At 26.2% G+C, this 20,505-nt stretch overlaps 4 protein-coding genes across 4 annotated transcripts; all 4 read left to right on the top strand.

Annotated features, from left to right (window-relative positions):
* Nucleotides 1-129: 129 nt before the first annotated feature.
* Nucleotides 130-3,966, top strand: cand_038530 (HECT domain-containing family protein; the record flags this gene model as incomplete). The annotated part of the gene is made up of 1 exon (XM_067214076.1): nucleotides 130-3,966. The coding sequence occupies one exon, from the start codon at nucleotides 130-132 to the stop codon at nucleotides 3,964-3,966; it is 3,837 nt and encodes a 1,278-aa protein (XP_067069743.1).
* Nucleotides 3,967-5,249: 1,283 nt separating this feature from the next.
* On the top strand, nucleotides 5,250-5,990 carry cand_038520 (uncharacterized protein; the record flags this gene model as incomplete). Its single annotated transcript, XM_067214075.1, has 1 exon — nucleotides 5,250-5,990. The coding sequence occupies one exon, from the start codon at nucleotides 5,250-5,252 to the stop codon at nucleotides 5,988-5,990; it is 741 nt and encodes a 246-aa protein (XP_067069742.1).
* An 852-nt stretch (nucleotides 5,991-6,842) lies between these two features.
* On the top strand, nucleotides 6,843-8,570 carry cand_038510 (MYB-like DNA-binding domain-containing protein; the record flags this gene model as incomplete). Its single annotated transcript, XM_067214074.1, has 1 exon — nucleotides 6,843-8,570. The coding sequence occupies one exon, from the start codon at nucleotides 6,843-6,845 to the stop codon at nucleotides 8,568-8,570; it is 1,728 nt and encodes a 575-aa protein (XP_067069741.1).
* A 722-nt stretch (nucleotides 8,571-9,292) lies between these two features.
* cand_038500 (adenylate and guanylate cyclase catalytic domain-containing protein) lies at nucleotides 9,293-20,395 on the top strand (the record flags this gene model as incomplete). Its single annotated transcript, XM_067214073.1, has 1 exon — nucleotides 9,293-20,395. The coding sequence occupies one exon, from the start codon at nucleotides 9,293-9,295 to the stop codon at nucleotides 20,393-20,395; it is 11,103 nt and encodes a 3,700-aa protein (XP_067069740.1).
* Between the last annotated feature and the right edge of the window lie 110 nt (nucleotides 20,396-20,505).

Here is a 20,505-nt window from a genome sequence, read left to right as displayed (position 1 = left end):
AATTATAAGAATGGAAGAACAAATATCAGCAGTGTTTTTTCAATTAATTTAATACCTCGAATTATACTTAATACAATATTTTCTCGTCAGAATATCTCAAAACCACTATTTCAAACATATTTATTCTATATGCTCACTTCACTTAATTCCAATAAGATAATAATTTTAGATACTTGGTTTACGATACTATGGCTTAGTGGAAATGAAAAAATGTCACCTATACACTTGCTATCAAAATATAAACAAATTAAACCTAAAAAGTGTGAGAATGATTCTATTTTGAATATGGACTATAAAGTGGAAATTGAAAACAATCAAAATAGTGACAATTCTAATGAACATATATTAACCTATGATGAATCTGGAATTAATGGTATATGGTCAAATGTCGTTTCATATGATTCTATACTAAATTCTTTGATTTATAATTGTGACATACACACACCTAATATAATGTATTATGCAACTTTACAAATATTAGAATATCTTATAGAATATATTTCCCATTTACCAATATTGATAACATCGTTATCTAACCCATGGGATCCAATTGGTACATATATGAAGTCAAGTAGTGAATTTATTAATATAAGTAATGAACAATCAAATAATAATACTAAATATATAAAGAATAATTATTTGAAGGCTAACAATACTAATAAGACAAGAAAAATTGAAATTTGTGATAATAATCACCTTTCAACTTCAAAATTAAAAGGAAAATCAGAAGAAAGAAGAAGAACTTGTTCACCACAGCCATTGGTATGTCATGAGTCATCTAGGAAAAAGAAGAGAAGATTTACTAAGGAAGGATTGGATAATGCACAAATGACCAGAAGTGATGAATCAAAGGAACTAATAAATACAAGAACTACATTTAATAATATGTTTGAAGGAGTTGGTGAATATAACAGACAATCAATTGATGTGCCATCTTCTACTTCGGTAGCCTTACACACTCCTGATAGAAACTCTAAACATCTTCAAATATATAACTCTGACTATAGTGGGCTTTGTGATTCACTTGAATGTAGTCCAAATGGTGAATTTGATGATATGATAGATAATGATGAAGAAATTGTAGATATTAGTGGTAATTCTCCTTGTAATATAAATGGAAATAGACAAGTAAATATGCCAGATTTTCCATCAAAATTAGTTAATATGCCAATATTTACACCTTTATTATTATTAATTGATATGCTTAATTATCCAAATATTCAATGCTCTCCTCAGCATATACAGAAACTAATAAGTTTAATTCTACGAATACTTACTACTACTGTTGAAGATATACCAGAAATTCAAATTGATCTATACAATATCTGTGATAACAAAATTAATGAAAATATTAAATGTGAAGATCTTAGTAATGAGAATTCTATCCTTACTAAATATAATGAAGATAAGTATAATATAACTTGTAATCAATCAGATAACAATAATTCACTCAGAAAAATTAATTTATCACTACAAAATATTTGGACTAGTATAACATCATGCCCATACTACTTGGAGACATTTCTAATGCCACTTTTTAGCCCTATTTCATTTATATATGGAATTAATTCAAATTCTCAATCATTACGAGATAGTAGTAATTCTTCATTCAATCAATCACGGCAAACAATAAAACTATATACAGAATTACTTGGAATTTTATATTCCAATGATATTTGTAAATTTATGGTTCATGATATATTAATGGAAAAGACTAAATTAATAATAAAAGATTTAATACTAATGTTAAAACAATTAAGTAATTGTTTAAGAAGTGGAAATGAGAGGATTAAAAATTGGCAAGATCAGATGAGGGTACTAATGATATCAAATTCAACAAATTATTGTGGTATTGATGATGCAATAATTTTCCTTAGAATTGTTAATCAATACATGGATATATTAGGTGAAGCATTAAATAAATCTAATTCTGGAAATTTTGCAAATAATCTAAATACCAATAATAATAATAATAATAATAATAATAATAATAATAATAATAATATAGCAAATACAAATGAAAATAATGGTGACATTAATATGAATGGAACTTTTAAACAAAAATATGAGAAATCTGAGTATAGTTATTATGAAAGTTGGAGTTATTTATATCCAAATATATCAGAAATTCAACCAAATTCACTCAGATTATATTTATATTCTGAGTTCTTTTTATTATGTGGGTTTGATGAATTATGGCAAACATTAGATCATACTTTAAGCGAATTTTCATGTTATGATGGAATAAGAAGAAAGTCTTATTTTGATCTAGGCACTGATATATCTATGGAAGGGGATACTGTTGTATCACAAACTCAAACAAATGTAGATGGAACATTAAATTTATCTATTAATCATCTATCAGATGTCATTATATTATTAATTCCATTGTTAGAAGCATGTTATACAATACAACAAGCTTCAGTTGCATCATCAATGGGACTTTCTTCAGTATTGGCACTAGATACAGATATAAATGTGAAGTTATTAAGTGCATCTGCAACACAATTAGAATTACAAAAAATGGGAGATAAAAGTCATATAAATAATAATCTATCATATGACTCAATTAATAAAACAGATTCTAAAACTGCTGAAATCTCTAAATTAGGTGATATAAGTTGTAATGGAAATATAATTGAACTTTTAAATGATAAATGCAAGCAAAAACATCATGAAATTATAAGATTTAGTTATCGTCATCGTCGCTCACTTAATTCATTATTACAATCATTTCCTCAATTATTACTACCTCCTAATGGTAGCCTAGTACCATTGCTACGTTTAGCACCAATGGTTGTAAATTTTGAAAACAAAAGAACATATTTCCGTCATAGATTACGTCAACTAAGGCGTGAAAGTAGTAGTTACCGTAATACAGATCATCATCAATTAAGATTAGTAGTACGAAGAAATCGTGTATTTATGGATAGTTATCAACAAATAAGTACTAAAACATCAGATCAATTAAAACAAAAATTACATATAACATTCCATGGTGAAGAAGGTGTAGATGCAGGTGGTGTTACTAGAGAATGGTACAATATACTTGCACGTGAGATGTTTAATCCTGACTATGCATTATTTAGACGTGAGGGATCAAAAAGTGAATTTAATCATCCTAATCCATTAAGTTATATTAATGCTGATCATTTACATTTCTTTAAATTTATTGGTCGCATTATTGGAAAATGTATATATGATGGGCAACATTTAGATGCATGGTTTACAAGATCATTTTATAAACATATGTTAGGGCAACCAATAACACCTGCTGATGCAGAACCAATTGATCCAGAATTATACAGAAATCTGAATATAATGTTAGAACATCCAATTGAAGATTTAGGTTTGGAGTTAAATTTCACTACAACCATAGATGAATTTGGAAGAAGTAAACTTGTAGAATTAAAACCAAATGGTGCAAATATTGCAGTTACAGATGAAAATAAATATGAATATGTATGTTTATTATGTGAATATAAAACTGTAAAACTTATTGAAAAACAATTAAATGTATTTTTATCTGGATTCCATGAATTAATTCCATCACGTCTTATTGCAATTTTTGATGATAAAGAACTTGAATTATTAATATCTGGATCTCCAACAATTAACTTAAATGATTTGAGAGATAATACAGAGTATCATAACTATACCAAAAATTCCCAGCAAATAATCTGGTTTTGGGAAACATTAGAAGAGTTTGATCAAAATCGTCTGGCTACTTTTGTACAATTTGTAACTGGTACATCACGTGTACCATTAGGGGGTTTTAAAAATTTAATGGGTATGAGAGGACCACAAAAATTTAGTATACATAAAGCATTTGGTGAAAATAGATTACCTAGTGCTCATACATGTTTTAATCAATTGGATCTACCTAATTATTCTAGTAAGGAACAACTAAGAGCAAAATTATTACAAGCTATTACTGAAGGTAAAGAAGGGTTTGCACTTGTATAAATTATTACAATTACTTTTTATTATCATAATATCTACTTTGGAAATTAAATATAAAATATTTAATAAATACTAAATATATCTTTTTTCTTTTTTTGTATTTATAGTATATATTATATACAATTACATTAATTTCTAAAAGAAAAAAAAATTAAATAGGATAAATCTAGTAATTTTAATATTATAAGGGTTAAGATAATTTTTACTTTAAATTAATTTTAAAATTCTCTAAAAAGTATTGGAATTATAATCAAATCAATATTTAACCAATAATCTTAAAATATAAGATATTAGTAAATATAAATGAAATTAATAAAGATCTCATTATATTTGAATCAATTTAAGTATTGTAATAATTGATATACAATCATTTTCTCTAATATAAACAATATACAAAATAAAATCAACACTGATAATATATAAGTAACTTTATATTATAGCTACTTTCTTATAATTAAATTAATTTTTTTATTAATAATATAAATATATTAGCTAATATACCTTATAAAATAGTAGCTATATTTAGGGACTCTATATTAAGTAGTCAAAGTATGGAAATTAACTTATTTGTATTATGTAGGTTATTTATAAAATTAATATAAATACACAAGTATATAGAAGCTAATTAAATTTTTTAAATATATTTAAATATTAAAAAAAAAAGTAATGGGAATTTTATTGTTTATATATCATTCTTTTGTTTCTATTATTAAATATTTCTAATTAAGAATATTTATATATATTCTTGAATACTTTCCTAATTAATTTTATAATTTCAAATATTAAATATATTATTAATGAAAAATAATAAATAATATCTTTTAAATATCCAAATTATATTAATAAATAATCACTATAACTCAATCTAACAAAATTATATATTAATTTAACTATTATATTTTAAAAACAAATTTATTTTTAATTAAAACTAAAACTAAATGATCTTGTAAACCAATACATCTAAATGTTATCCATCATATATATATTTTCCAATAATGACTAATAAATTTAAAGAAATGCAAATGATTAGTATTAATATTAATATAACTTAATGGATTAGGATTATTAAATCCACTTTGTGATCCCTTATTTCTAAAAAATCATAAATTCAAATAATATATTAAAAGTATTTCCATTCTCACCTAATTTTAATGCAATATACACTATTTTACTAGCGGTGATGAATTTTAGCAAGTAAATTAGTTATTTTTATACTTAACATAAAACTAAATTTGTTTATTGTTTAAACCAATCTAAATAATATAAACATAGATTTATTATTTGATATGCTAAAAATATTACTTTTATATATCTATTGGTTATATTATATTTTTAAAGTCATTCCTAACTATGATACCATAGAGATACTATGTTCATCAAAGTTATATCTAAGAACAAATAATAAAATTGAAAATTATATAAGTGAAAATCCTATAGATCAACAAAAGTCTCTTAATGAAAGCTTAATAATTTCAAATAATTTTACTAAAGATTCTTATATTCAAAATAATGGAAAAAATATAAAACCCTCTATTAAAATATCATTAGAAGAATTATCTATGGAAAGTTTAAATGCAGAACATAACTTTCTTTCGCATAAAATAAAACAATTAAATACTCAATACCAAATTTTAAATTCGGAATTAGCAGGAATAAATTCAAAATTTCATAATAAAGAAGTACCTGATGAACAGAAAGAAATATTATATGAAAGAATAGATGAAATAGAAAAATCTATAAATAGTATTATATCAAATATTGATAAAGAAGTTTCAAAATTACTTTGGTTTTATTTTGAAATTTATGATAGAATATTACTAGATAAAAAATATATGAATCATAAATATATTTTATCATGTAGAAATAACAAGAACAAAATATATGAACTTAACTTAAAAATGTATAGAGAATTATATTCTCATCTTTGTTTTGAATGGGAACAATCAATGTGTTACTTATTACCGAAGAATATAGAATGTATGAAATTACAAGATATGATTACAATCATAAAACAATATATTGAATGAATAAAATTGTGATATAATCTTGGGGTAATGTTAATATCAGGTATTTACAGGATATATATACATATTTTTTACATATATATACATATACTATTATAGTTTATATTGTAAAATTACTTTATTTTTACAATTTTTATTAAAATTTAAGAAACAAAATTTAGTAATATATATTTTATTATAAATTAGAAAATATAAGTTATATATATATATATATAAGTAGATTATTTAAAATAGGATCATTTTTAATAAATAAATTTTACTAATATAAACAATTTCTTAAATTATAATATTAATCTTAGTTAATATTTGATCAAATAAATTTTGAGGTAATTGTGTATTATTTTGATACAAATATTTATATTATATTAAATATATTATATTATATATATATTAGTTTAAATTTAATTTTAGAATCTTTTATTTATTATTTATAATTAAGTTGAAGCTTAACATTATAGAATGATAATATTTTACTATATTTATTAAGATACTCAGATATCTTTGATACTTTTTTATTATATAAATGTAAATATTATTTATTTTAATATTTTATAATATCGATTCTAATAGATTAAATATTTTCAATTATATTATTAATTAATTAAAAAAAAAAAAAAGATTAAATTTTAAATAAATAAATATTACTAACTTAACAAATAATAAGAATTTATATAAATTTAAGCTTAATTCGATTACAATATAATATAATATAAATAAATATAATAATATTATTTCTTTATAAAAGGATAATTATGATAATTAAGAATATTATTGGCGCAGTAGCCTTATATTTTAGAATATATAAGATAATAACTAATAATTTATTAATAAATAATGATAAAATAATAATAAAAGATGGATAAATTATTATTTGAATACTTAGATTGTATAAATGAATTAAAAAGGATTCGTACACAATATTTTAGGAAATATATGAAATATTGTATTTGGATTTGGCAATATGAGTTAATCAAAAATTTTAATGATTTAAAATATAGAAAGAGACCAGGAATTGAAGATAGAAAATATGATAATATGTCACTTTTTATTAATAATGAGGGGATATCTGCTCCAAGTAATGGTGAAACTATACTTAAAAATAGAGCACGTAGATTATTACCAAGTTATAGAAGAAAATATGATTGGAATCATGGTATATGGCTATCTAGTGAAATAAAGAATCTTGCAAAATTAGTTGATTTACATTTGGAAACTTCAATAATAGAAATTTCTGCAAAATTAAGATTATATGAAAGTTGTTTAAATAATGAGGAATCAGATGTAACATATAAAATGAAATATTTAGATAATTTACTAATACAATTGAAGGATAAGAATACAGATTTAAATATTCAAGATTATTGGATTGAATTTTGGAATCATGTAGCTTTAGATATTGGTGGAAGATGTGAAAGAACTGGGAAGGATTGTCAAATTACTTGGTATCATCTTATTGATCCAAATATAAATAAAGGTCCATGGACTAAAGAAGAGGATATTTCATTAATTGGTTTAGCTTCTTATTATAATGGGCATAATTGGAGATTAATTGCAAATAAACTTGGTACTGGTAGAACTCCATATCAATGTATTGTACGTTATCAAAGAAGTTTAAATAAAAAATTAATTAAAAGTAGTTGGAATAAAGATGAAGATGAAAAATTACTTTCTATTATAGAATCAATGGGTGGATTTGATATATTAGAAGCTCATAAATGTACAAGTAAGTGGAATTATGTTGCAAGTTACTTACCAGGGAGAACAAATCAACAATGTAGATCAAGATATGTACGTAGTATTAAAAAAACATTAAAACATGGACCATGGACATTATATGAAGATGTACGTTTACAATTTGCTGTATCTATATATGGACAAAATTCGTGGGTAAAAATATCAAGACATATACCAGGTAAAGATGATGCTAAATGCCGTGAACGTTTTGTAAATTTACTTAAACCTGAAATATATAAGGGTCCATGGAGTGTTAAAGAGAATGAATTATTAATTGATGCTGTACATAGGTTTGGGCCTGGGAATTGGAGTAAAATAAAAGATTTTGTACTTGGTAGGACAGATGCTGATTGTGCAAGACAATGGGAAAGATTAGATCCTATATCTTCTTGTAAATATGATTTATCAAGAGCAAAATATCAAAGATTACTACCACATAGTAATAAATGGATTGGATTAGCAAGATCTAATCATAGGTTACTTGTAGATATTCAATGTAATAATAATACTAATGAATCTAAAGATAATAGTAATAGTAATGATTGTAATATTAATAATAATATAAAATCTCAATTATCTGGATTAGATTTTTATTTAGAGCCTGCTCAGAAATTATTAGATATAGTTCAAAATGTATTTAATAGGGATAATTTTAACTCTTCTTCAAATTCGAAAGATTTAGTATTTGAAGATTGTACTATAAATAATGGTTCTAATATAGATGATTCATTAAATAATTTACAATATGAACTTAAATCTTTATCTTCTGGTGATATTGAAGTTGATAAAATATTCAAGAAGGTTAAAAAATCTATTATTAAGAAATTATCAAATAAATTACATATTTGATTATATAGGTGATATATTGTTTCTATTTTATATATGATTAATGGTTAATAATATTTAAATTTAGATATTAGTAAGGTTGTCTTATATATATATATATATTTAGGATTCTATTTAATTTAATAACATATTATATAATTCTATATTTCAATAATGATATATGTGTAATATAGTACTCTTTTCTATTATTATGAACAATAATTAATTTCATGATATTATTCCAAAGAATTAATATCATGAAATTGATGATTTTGTAATAAATTTAAATGAGTCTTTGGAATTTATATAAATAGATATTTATAGTTAAAAAAAGAAGTAATTACATTGATTAGTAATTTTAATATATATTAAAAATATTTTGTTTAATTATGAAAATAATAATAAAATTTATCGAGTTCCTATCTTTGAGATAAATACATGCAATATTTTGTGGGGGCGCTATATTTATATTTTAAAAATACCGGTATGCAACAGTACTACAGATACATTGTCAAATTAAACGCTAAGATTTTTCTTTAAATATTTTTTTTAAATATAATTTTCATAATAGATTATAAATGTTATAAATATTAATTAAAAGATTTTTTTTCATTTTACTTTATTTGAATCTCTAAGAAGAAAATTACAAAGATATAAATTGAAGACAAGATTCAACACTCGAGATATAAAGTAATTCAAGACTTGGTTTTAAACTGTTAATGATTTAGGTATATAAGATATTAAAAATGTCATTTATGAATGTAGAAAAACGTATGAGCTATATAATGGCTGAGACTGCTGGAGATATTTCTAATATAGGTGAAGATCAGAATATTAAAGGTATAGTAAAGAGACCTGTATGGGTAACAAGAAAAATTCTATTAAATCCTACTAATGAAATGGAAGATATAAATAATTATCCATCTAACCAATATTCAAGTACGGCTTATAATTGGTTCCAATTTCTACTATTAGCACTATGGTTACGTTTTCGAAGAATTCCTGTATTAGTTACATTTATATCAGTAGCTCTGTCTTTATTAACTGAGACAAGATTGGGTAATTATCGTTGGGCTATTTTAGCTCCATCTATTTTATTAACAATTTTACCTCCTTTTACAGTAGATTTATACTTTTATATAAAGACTCGTTTATCTGATTATAGAATAAATAATACATATTGTTTAGTATTTAATTCAAATAAAATGGAATTTAGTTTATTAAAATGGGGAAAATTAAAAGTTGGTGATATAGTGTGTGTACTAGATGGTGAACAATTTCCAGCGGATGTTGTAGTTTTACAGTCTAGTGGTAAGAAAGCTTATATTTCATCGGAAGATGTAGATGGCTCTAGATTAGTTCGTACATGTGAACCAACAGGTTCTCAAACAGATTTAGAATGTGCTGTACATGAAATAATAATTATGCAGGGGCGTTTAACATGTAGTACTCCTTCGGATGATATATATAATTTTGAGGGTTCTTTAAAATGGGAAGGGAATCCAAGAGCTACTGCATTATCAATTGATCATTTTGCTCAGATGTTTTCTAGATTAAGATTTGCAAGTTGGGTTTTAGCAGTTGTGGTTTATGCTGGAACAGATACAAGAATTGTTTGTAGACAGCATAGAATGACTGATAGATGGTTACGATATTATTTACATTTAAAAGTTGAAAATATCTTTTCAATTATTTGTCTTGGTTCCTTTTGTTTATTACTTATTTTTATTATAGTCATTTCCTTTACAAGGGAATTTTCAATATTTGAAATTTACATGGATCATTTAGTTACGGTTAATTCCAATTCAATTATAAGGAATTTTAATAAGGATCGTTGGTTTTTACCTTTTGAATTTGCAGTTATATTTCATTTAGGTGTTCCAATTACACTGACAGCTATGACTGATCTTATTCGGATGATAAGTATATTAAGATTTTCAAGAAATAAGGCTATAGTATATAATACTAATGAAGAAAATTATAATTTACATAATACAGTGGCTTTATCAGTAAATGCACAGTTACACTATCCTAAGACAAAACCTGAGAAATCTTGCGAATTAGTATGCAATAAGGATATTGAGGAAATAAAAAAGATACAAGACAAAAATTTTATTACAAACAATAAACAGATTACAAAAGATCAATATAAGCCTTTTGAAGTATATTCAAATACAGAAATCTCTTTAGAATATCAAGATTTGAAATTAAACTTTGATAATAAACAAAAACACTTTAATACAATAAGAAATGATGATCCACAAGGGAAAAAGTATTTATATTCAGCACACAAACAACTTAATAATATGATACAAAATACAGATATAAAGCATAATTCAGAAATTATACCTCATATAGATAGAAAGCAAATGACTGAAAATTACCTAGATAATTCTGAAGATTTATTAGAATCTCAATCGAACATTATTGTTAAAACTCCAGATGACATTCCAGCAAAACTATTAGAAAAGGATGATGAAAAATATAATAAAATTATAGATAAAAAATTAACACCAGCACAATCTATTTCTTCAAATCCACCTCCACATAATAATATAACAATAAGCAGCTTTGAAGATTTGGGTCTTAATAAATTGGGATCAGGCAAGGAATCTGAAAAAATAAAAGTATCCTTCCATAAATATGATTCTCTTGATTCATTTGGGCAAGTTGACTTTGCAATGACATGTCAGTCTGCAATAATGGAAATACTACCAATGAAACTTAAAGTATTAAGCTTATGTACAGGTGAAGATTTCAAATTTTCAAAAACTGGAAATCTAGATGTAGCTCCTAAGTTTCCAATAGTATCAGGTTCTGTTTGGAAATTTCATTCAACTTCATGGCATAGATATGAAGCTTCTAGATTTTGTAATGGTTCGCTTAGAGTAGTAAGGCCTAATATCAATTTACCAATTAAATATATTGACCTAAAACCACCTGAGAAATTGGAATTATACCGTTATGCTTCGGTTTTACTTTCACTAAGTAGATTGAGTATATTTAATACAAATATAATATCTATTCTAGCTGATGTTGAGCCTGATAATAAAAATCCTATTATTGAAGATACAAATAGGAAATATTCATCTTATCCAAAAGAAATTACATACTTAAGAAATACAATAGTTGAAACTCCACCGGATCTTTGGGTACCAGAGTATAGAAAACCATGGCCACCAGTTCCTCAGATCAAAGTTGAATCTCAATTACGACAACGAGTCCCTCCAAAGTCATTAATTGATTTAGAAGCACAGTTAGATATTACTGTAGATGATATATCTCAGTATAGAAATATTTCATCATCTCATTTATGGCATCCAGCTTTACCAATTCACCTAGTTCCTCATCATGTGATTAGAATGTTAAGTCACATTATATTTAACAAACGTACTTCAAACTCTTATATATACTCTTCTTCAGGGCATAGTAGTGATTCTTTTTGCCCTAGTATAAACTCATATAACACTAATACTGAAGAATATGATAATCCTATAGAGGATGTTTTATATTTACTGTTCAATAATATTGTAGAATTGACAAGCAGGTTTTACAGTTGGTCTGATAAAATAGAATATGATTTAGAGAATGAGTATTCATCTGTTATAAAGAGATTATTACTAGATTCAGTAGAATACTCTTTAAGATCCTCTCTCCGTAAGAATAAATTCACAAGAACAGAAAATAAAGTTGACTTATTAGGGGATTCTTTGATATCATCTAAGGAAGAAAGTAATTATGAAGATCAAGAAGTTGATTTTGCAAATAGATCTATTCTAACTGATATGTTATATGCCATGGCTATTTGTAATACAATTGTTCCACATTTAAGAGTTATACAGCCTAAAATTCCGAGAAGTTCAATTCATATACCCTCAGTTAAAACAATATGGGACAAGCAAAATTATTTTCAACATAAAACAACTATCAAATTCTCTTTTTTATCTATTTCATCAGATATGAAAAAAAAAAATAGTTTTAAAGAACAAAAAAAAAAGATTAATGATACTTTAAATAATCATTCTAGAATAATAAATTGCTGGAAAAGAAAAAAAAGTCAAGTAGTTAATTTTTTTAAGAATATACTTAATATTCACAAACAAATATCTTCAGAAAATAAGTTATCACTAAGTTTTGGTACTAAATTTTCATCCTCTCCCAGAAATACAAATTATTCAGAAATTGCACAAGCTTTAAAAATTAGGAATTCATTATCATCATCGGGCTTATCCCCAGGTACTCCAGATTTAAATAAACTGAAATATTCAAGATTCCTAAGTTCAAGTTATGGAATTCTATCTTCACAAGATATGATCTCAAGAAGATATAATAGGAATTACGAGAAATTTCTTAAACAGCGTAGAATAAATGGATTATATTTTATACCTAGAGAAATATGGCTAATTAAAGCCTATTTAACTCATCCTCGTTCTATTAAATATATTTCCTCAGATAGAGATGTAGGAAAAAACAGAAAACTAAGAGAAAATATTGGGTTTACCTTAAAGAAAGATTTTTCTTCACCTAACAATTCAAAAGTAGCTGTTCCTTTAGGAAAAAGTAAATCTAGATCTTCACATACAATTGGAAAATATTACTTTAGAATAAAGCAAAGACAACAGAGAATAGCATTATACAACTCTTATTTCCCTAGAGCTTATGTTCAATATTCTGGAATAGATGAAGATGACTTAACTATTGTACATGCAGCGGCAGGATGTGGAATGAGACTGGTTTTAATTAACACTCAACATATTGTAGTTGAAAGCTTTGGACGCACTGTTTTTGCTTCTTTACTTTATAGAAGTGAAAATAATTTGAAACAAGAAGTTTCAATGCTTGTTAGATTTCCTCATACTCATATAGTAACTTTATACACTAGAGGATTAGCAGAGCACATGTTACCTTTGCTATCTACAGAGTTTCTAACAAATAAAGCTACGAAATTTGATAATGGTAGTGAAGTTGGAAATATTGGGATAAATAATTTAAAATCTACTAATAATTCACCAATTGAAAGGGCTACAAATCTTGAGGAACTCATTTGTAGAATTAAGAAACTTGAGTACGAAGGATGCAAAGTTTTTATCTTTGCTAAAAAAAATATAAGCCCAAAACTGGCACAGAGAATAAGTCTAAGACGTTCCCTAATAGAGAATTCTGATAATTTTACATTTATTTTAGATAATTCAGTTGATGATTACTTTGAATCAATTAAAATTAATATGGATTATCTTGGACATGTTGGATTAGAGTATAGATTGCAAGATAAAGTTCCAAGAACAATACAATCTATCATTGACTGTGGTATTAAACCATGGTTTTTATTTCAGTTATCATCAACTAATTCAATTAAACTACTACACAAAATTTTTCCTTTTTATAAAGAAATAGCTCTTATTAGACTTGATAGGCTGCAATTGAATTCTACTCAGAAATGTATAATACTACTTTCGACAATATTAGATGATTTAAAAGCTTTAGAAAATTATTTATATAAAGGGAGTTATAATTCACTAAGTGATTCAAACATTGAAAAAGATTTACAAAAAAAACAAAAAGCACCAAATATATTCTCAAATTTTGTATCCTTATCGACACTTTCTGGAGAGCATTCTATTAATTGGATTCAATCTTTATCAAGGACAGATATTGGGCTATTACAAGATCCCTTCATTAAATCTATTCGTAAGGGAGGACATGAATGGTTAGGATGGAGTGGTAATTACCCAGGGAAAGGAATCACAAATGTTTTACCAGGAATTATATTTTCTGCTAGGCAACTGGATGAAATCTTCTCTTCTAGAGATATACTTAACTACTTTTTTTCTGTTGTTATTATGTGCCCATTTGTTGTAGTTAGTGATACAATGCCCACTCATATTGAATCAATCTCAACTCATTTAAGGAAAAATGTTTTACCACGTCCTGTAATTATGGGAATTTCTGGTAATACTGGAAATATTCCTCTAATGGCACCTTGTGATATATCTATAAATGTAACCAATAACAACAAAAATATTTTTAAAAGTGCTAAAGCAAAAGCAAGAACTAATAGACAAGATAATCCTCATATTTATCATAAAAAAGTAAATAAAGCTAAGAATAATGAACCTAAGGATGAAAATAATAGAGTACATGTGTCTATTTCAAATAATTCGAACGATGAAAGTGCAATGTACCTACAGGATATGATAAAAAGATCACATACTCAAACCTCATCTAAAGCTAGAACATCTTCAATAGCAGCGATTTCTGATGTTTCAATCACTAAATTCTATCAAGTATTTCCTTTACTCTCTAGGGCTGGAAGATTGACATGGTATAGAACAAACTTAATTTTATTCTTCTCACTATTCAAAACCGTATATTTGATGACTCCACATGTGATATATCAATTTTATTGTCAATGGTCTGGAACTCCTATTTACTCTGTCCCCCTAATAAATGCATACTCTTTAGTATTGACAGTTGTGCCTCCAGTTGTGTATGGATACACTGGAATTGATGTATCACCTGAACTTCTAGACTTACCTATTCTTTACAATGTTTCAAGAAATGGATATTATATATCTTGGGTAAATTATATACAATCATTTTTAGAGGGCTTGTTCTTAGGTATTGTGAGTTTTTATCTTGGTTTAATTATTACATACTCAAGTCCATCTTCAGCAAAATTTACAGGTCTTCCAACATTATCTGCAGCTTTAACCCTTTATAGTGCTTTTGGACCTCTTTTATCATTTTTTATGAAGGTTAGTAGCATTCCATGGCTATTCCTCTTTTTTCTAATTCTAACACCATCCACTTTTGTTATCCTACTGGCTTTTCTAAATACCCATAACCTTGTAGAATGGTCAGAGATTTTCTTTACAGGTTTTGAATCTTTGGGATCTATACCATTTATTTTAACTCTGCCTCTTTTATTTATGTGTATTGTTATATTCAACACTATCTGGTATTTATTAATAAATGCATTTTATCCTAATCCAGTTTATCCCCTTAGGAGCTGGTGGTACATTCATGTAAAACAATCTAGAGATGTAGCTCTGAGACCTATTTGGGAAAGTTTTAAGCAATATATTTACATTAAAAGATATTATAAAAGTATAAAGGGACTCTTGAAATATTTCTATATTTGGATTTTCTATTCGATTAAAATATTTAAACGGACTTGGAATATTGGATTTGATGAAAAAGATTCTCCAAATACAAGAGAATTAATTCATTATAATATGATACCAGTACTTGTGGACACTAAAAATTATTTTTATCCTTTAAATTCTCAGATAAAAGGTCAATCTAAAATAGTTAAGCCATTCTTAGATGAGAAAGCTTCTGGTACGCAAACCTCTTCCCAGAGTTTAGTATCTAATACTATTTCATATTTCAATAAACTCTCCTTTGTTGACGAATATCATTCAGCCTTTAATAGAGAATTAAGTAAATCGGAAAAATTTCCAATGAATTATTTAAACCCAAACCTTGATTTAGGAACAAGTAACTTAGAATCATTAAATTATTTTTTACAAAGACAATTAATTGGTAAGGATAAACTTTTTAATGTATTAATAATGAACTACTTAGGTGATAATTTAATATATTATTTGGATTCATTTACTGAATGGCTTAACCATGCAGCTTATTATAGTAGGTTAATATGGCATCCCAAGCAACCTTATATTTCAATTTACAATAAGTCCTTCAAATATATGAGAATTAAAGGTATGAAATATTTACAATTTATTCAATATCTCAGAAACTTAGCAGGAGAAAACAAGGAAGATTTTCGTGGAGCAATGATTGAATTTGGTTTATCACTAATTAAGGATCATAAATTCATTGGAAATGAAAGTGGTACATCTGCAGGTCATTCTACATCTAACTTTGAAAATAAATTATTATATAATGGAATAAATACAAGTACTACAGGAATCTCAAACTATGGAGGGATCGCAGCTTTATCCCAAGAAATTAATAAATTATTAAACCCATACAAACTAACTTTTAAAATTAATCAAATAGAAATGCAATACCAAATTGAACGGAAATTAGAGACACATAAATACCGGTATACATTCAGAGCTGTTCTATTTGTTTTATCTGGATTATTTTTATCTTTAGCACCTGTTGCTATAAATTTATGGGAATATAGCCATAAATGGATTGGTTTATCTCTATCAATATTTTGCCTGTCATTGTCAATCCAATTTGCTTTAAGTTATACAAGTACTAAAAGCAATTTATTATTTAATTTTCAACTTCCAATTTTAATTATAATATCAGTTAGCTCTATATTAGCAAGCTGTCATGGATTCTCATTAGCTGTAATATACCCGATTTTATCATTTATTATATTTCGCCTTGGTTTTATACCAGGAGTTTATATCACAATCATTGGGTTTATAAGTGTGGTTCTTAGTCAACTTATATGGTTTGTTTCATCCTTTAACTGGTTTAGATTTCTTCCAATTCTGTTGGGAATAAACTTATTCTGTGGTTTCCTTGGATATAGATCTGAATTACTATATAGAACTCAATTCTTACTTTTATATCATACAAATGACTTGAGACAAAGACAAAGACAAATTCTTGATACTATGCTCCCATCTTTTATTGTAGACAGATTGCTTAATATCCAGGGCTTTGCTAATACTGTAACTGCCGAGGATAGGGGTATTGTATCTGTTTTGTTTTGTGATATATATGATTTCCATACCGTCGTTGCAGTATTACCTCCAAAGAAACTTATATATTTGTTAGACAAATTCTTCTTATCTTTGGATTGTCTTACTGAGGAATATAATTGTACTAAGATTGAAACAGTATTTGAAACTTACCTAGTTGCATCTTGCTTGAACCCAACACACAACACTACTGGATGCAATAAGCACTCTGCTATGAATGACTTATTCAATCTTTTTAAATTAGCTCTACAAATGCATAAACAAGCATCCCTAATATTTTATGAAATTTCATCAATGAACTTTATTATTCCCGAACTGGATACATTTAAACAAAATCAATATAATCAATTTAATCTTACTGTATCTGAAAATTATCGATCAATAAATATTAATGATATTGTAAATTTAACTTTAAATAATACAGGAAATCCTTGTATAATTTCAGGTACTGGTATAAATTTACAACAACTGAAATTAAAAATAGGAATCCATTCAGGAAGAGTCATATCAGGTATTGTAGGTACAAATAAACCTCAATATGCACTATTTGGTGATACAGTTAATACAGCTAGTAGAATGAAATCATCTTGTGAATTTGGGAAAATACAAGTTACATCAACAACTTATGAGTTTTTAAGGCATATTCCACAATTACAATGGAAAGATAAACGTATATTTGTAAAAGGAAAAGGGATCATGGACACATTTGTTCTTAATCGTGTTATTGGCTCTGCATATCCAAATTATACTCTAATATCACGTAGAATACTTCGGGGAAAAGGAGTAAACTCTATTCAAGTTGGTGAATACTCTATTAAACTATATCCAGATACAGATTTGTTGAATCCCTATTCGACTACAAGAAGTGAAACAATTTATAACTCCAACTCTGTTATTAAGACTCCAGATTCTGATATGAGTGCTGTTATAACAAAATCACCTGAATTATCTGTATCAGCTTCTCTTGAGTCTATTAATCCTCCTTTAGATCATGAATCCATAAATCCAATTCAAAACCACTTTTCACTTGCTGAAAACATATCGTCAAATTCATCACTGAATACTTTAGGTAATATCTTACAAAATTCAAATCAAAGTCTAAAAGAAAAAGAGGAAAATGAGGTATCAAGCTTAGTTCTTAATATTAAAAGTCATTTCACACATTTCGAAAATATTGCTAGATATTTTTCTCAAAGACATGTAGACAACTGTAATAATCATGATAATTATAATTACAAAAGTGGTAATACTAGTCAAAATTTGACAAGGAAATCACATTTATATACTATTAACAGCAGCTTTCATGATTACTCTGATGTTCAATTGCGATATAATTTGGGAGCTAAATACGATTATTATAATATTAAGCATCAGCAACTACATGAACATAGTGTTGATTCAGAAAATTATGACACTAATATTGAAAGTTCTAGTGAAAGTGATTACAATTTTCATTCTTCACACAATTCATTATATTCTTCATCTAATTCAACTGGTATAACTAAGGAAGCTATATCTAATTTAATGTCAATGAATCTATGTTTTAAAGATAGCTTAATTGAGCGGAGATATCTTATTACTTACTATTCTAATTTAACAACTTTACGTACTATTGAAGAAAGTTTGGTTATAGTTGTTGTAACTCTAGTTTTACAAACTTTAATATTTACTATAGTACCATGTGGAGAGATAACTGAGTTGGAAAGTGCTAGATTTAGAGTACTATGGACTGTTAGATCTTTTTATATTGCATCTATATTCCTCTCATGGCTTATTTTATTTAGCAGCTCCTTGAATTATCAAGAGCAAAACCTTCAACTTAAAAAGCAATCAATGTTAAATTCAGACTATATAGACTCAGAAGCTGATATTTTCTATACTAGTACTAAAAACATCGGTGGGCCTATTTTATTTCTTAATGCAGTTTTAGCAGGAGGTGCATCGATGCTGATGTTAACAATATTATGGCAATATGCAACTGTAGAAAGTTCAAAAGTCTTATGGTGTGATGAAGGAGTAATTGAATTACTCTTATTAACTACAGTTTATCATAATGCTGGTCTTCTATTTCGATATATTATATTATTTGATACATTGATCATATTTTTCTTGATTATAATATTCATAGCAGGAAGTAGTAACATGAATTGGCAAGGAATGATTATATATTGTGTATGTCTATGCATTAATATCATTGCATCATATACACGTGAAAGAACCGGTCGTACTATATTTTATACTACAGTCGAAGCAGAATACTGTGAACAGAAAACAGAGGAGTTACTAGTTGCAATGCTTCCTAGAAGAGTACTAATTGATATCCAAGAAGACCGTTTAAAATTAGTATATGTGCATAAAAATGTAACATTTCTTTTTTCAGATATATGTGGCTTTACCCATTGGGCTATGTCTGTTGAAGCTGAACGTGTAGTACTAGTACTAAGTAACTTATATGCTCAATTTGATCAGGCAACAGCTAAATTTGGATTATTTAAACTATTCACTATTGGTGATGCTTATGTTGCAATGAGTGAGCCAGATCCTTTCTTAGATGTACAATCTAACTCAACATTTCAGTGTAAATCTACTTGTTCAAATATATCTAATCAACAAACTCCATTAAATTGTTCCAAACCTCTATTATATCAAAATAATACGTTACCCACATATATGGATGAATATACTCCTGCAGAAGGAGCTAAACGAACCATAGCTATGGCTTTGTCTATGTTAAAACAAATAAGTTTAGTTAGAGAACAGTTTCAAATACCAGATTTAAATATGAGAATTGGTCTCCATTTTGGGAGTTGTATTGGGGGAATAGTTGGAAGTAGCCGATTGAGGTATGAAATTTGGGGTCATGATGTTATTATTGGAAATCGTATAGAATCATGTGGTATTCCTGGTAGTATTACCATATCTGGAAAATTACATCAATTACTAAATAAGTATTGTTGTAATTTATTCAAATTTACTTATATTGGAAATGTAACTATAAGGAAACATCAAATATCATTGTTTAAGGTGAAAACCAAGAAAAATTTCAAACTACAAATTGATAAAGTTACTAACTCTGAAAATATTACATCTAATATAAAAAGGAATATACTGTCTTTTAGATCAAAAAAAACTTATATGCAACAGTTACTGAATAAAGAATAATATTCGAAGTTAATTATTTTATATATTATTAATTGGATAACGGAAATATACAACAAAATAAATAACTCAAAATTATTATTGGATCATTAACCCGGAATAAAATAAATGGA

Source organism: Cryptosporidium andersoni (genome assembly GCF_001865355.1).
Source record: "Cryptosporidium andersoni isolate 30847 chromosome Unknown contig_77, whole genome shotgun sequence".
Classification (NCBI taxonomy): domain Eukaryota; phylum Apicomplexa; class Conoidasida; order Eucoccidiorida; family Cryptosporidiidae; genus Cryptosporidium; species Cryptosporidium andersoni.
Note: the sequence above shows the minus strand (reverse complement) of the source record. Positions and strands in the feature narration are given on the sequence as shown.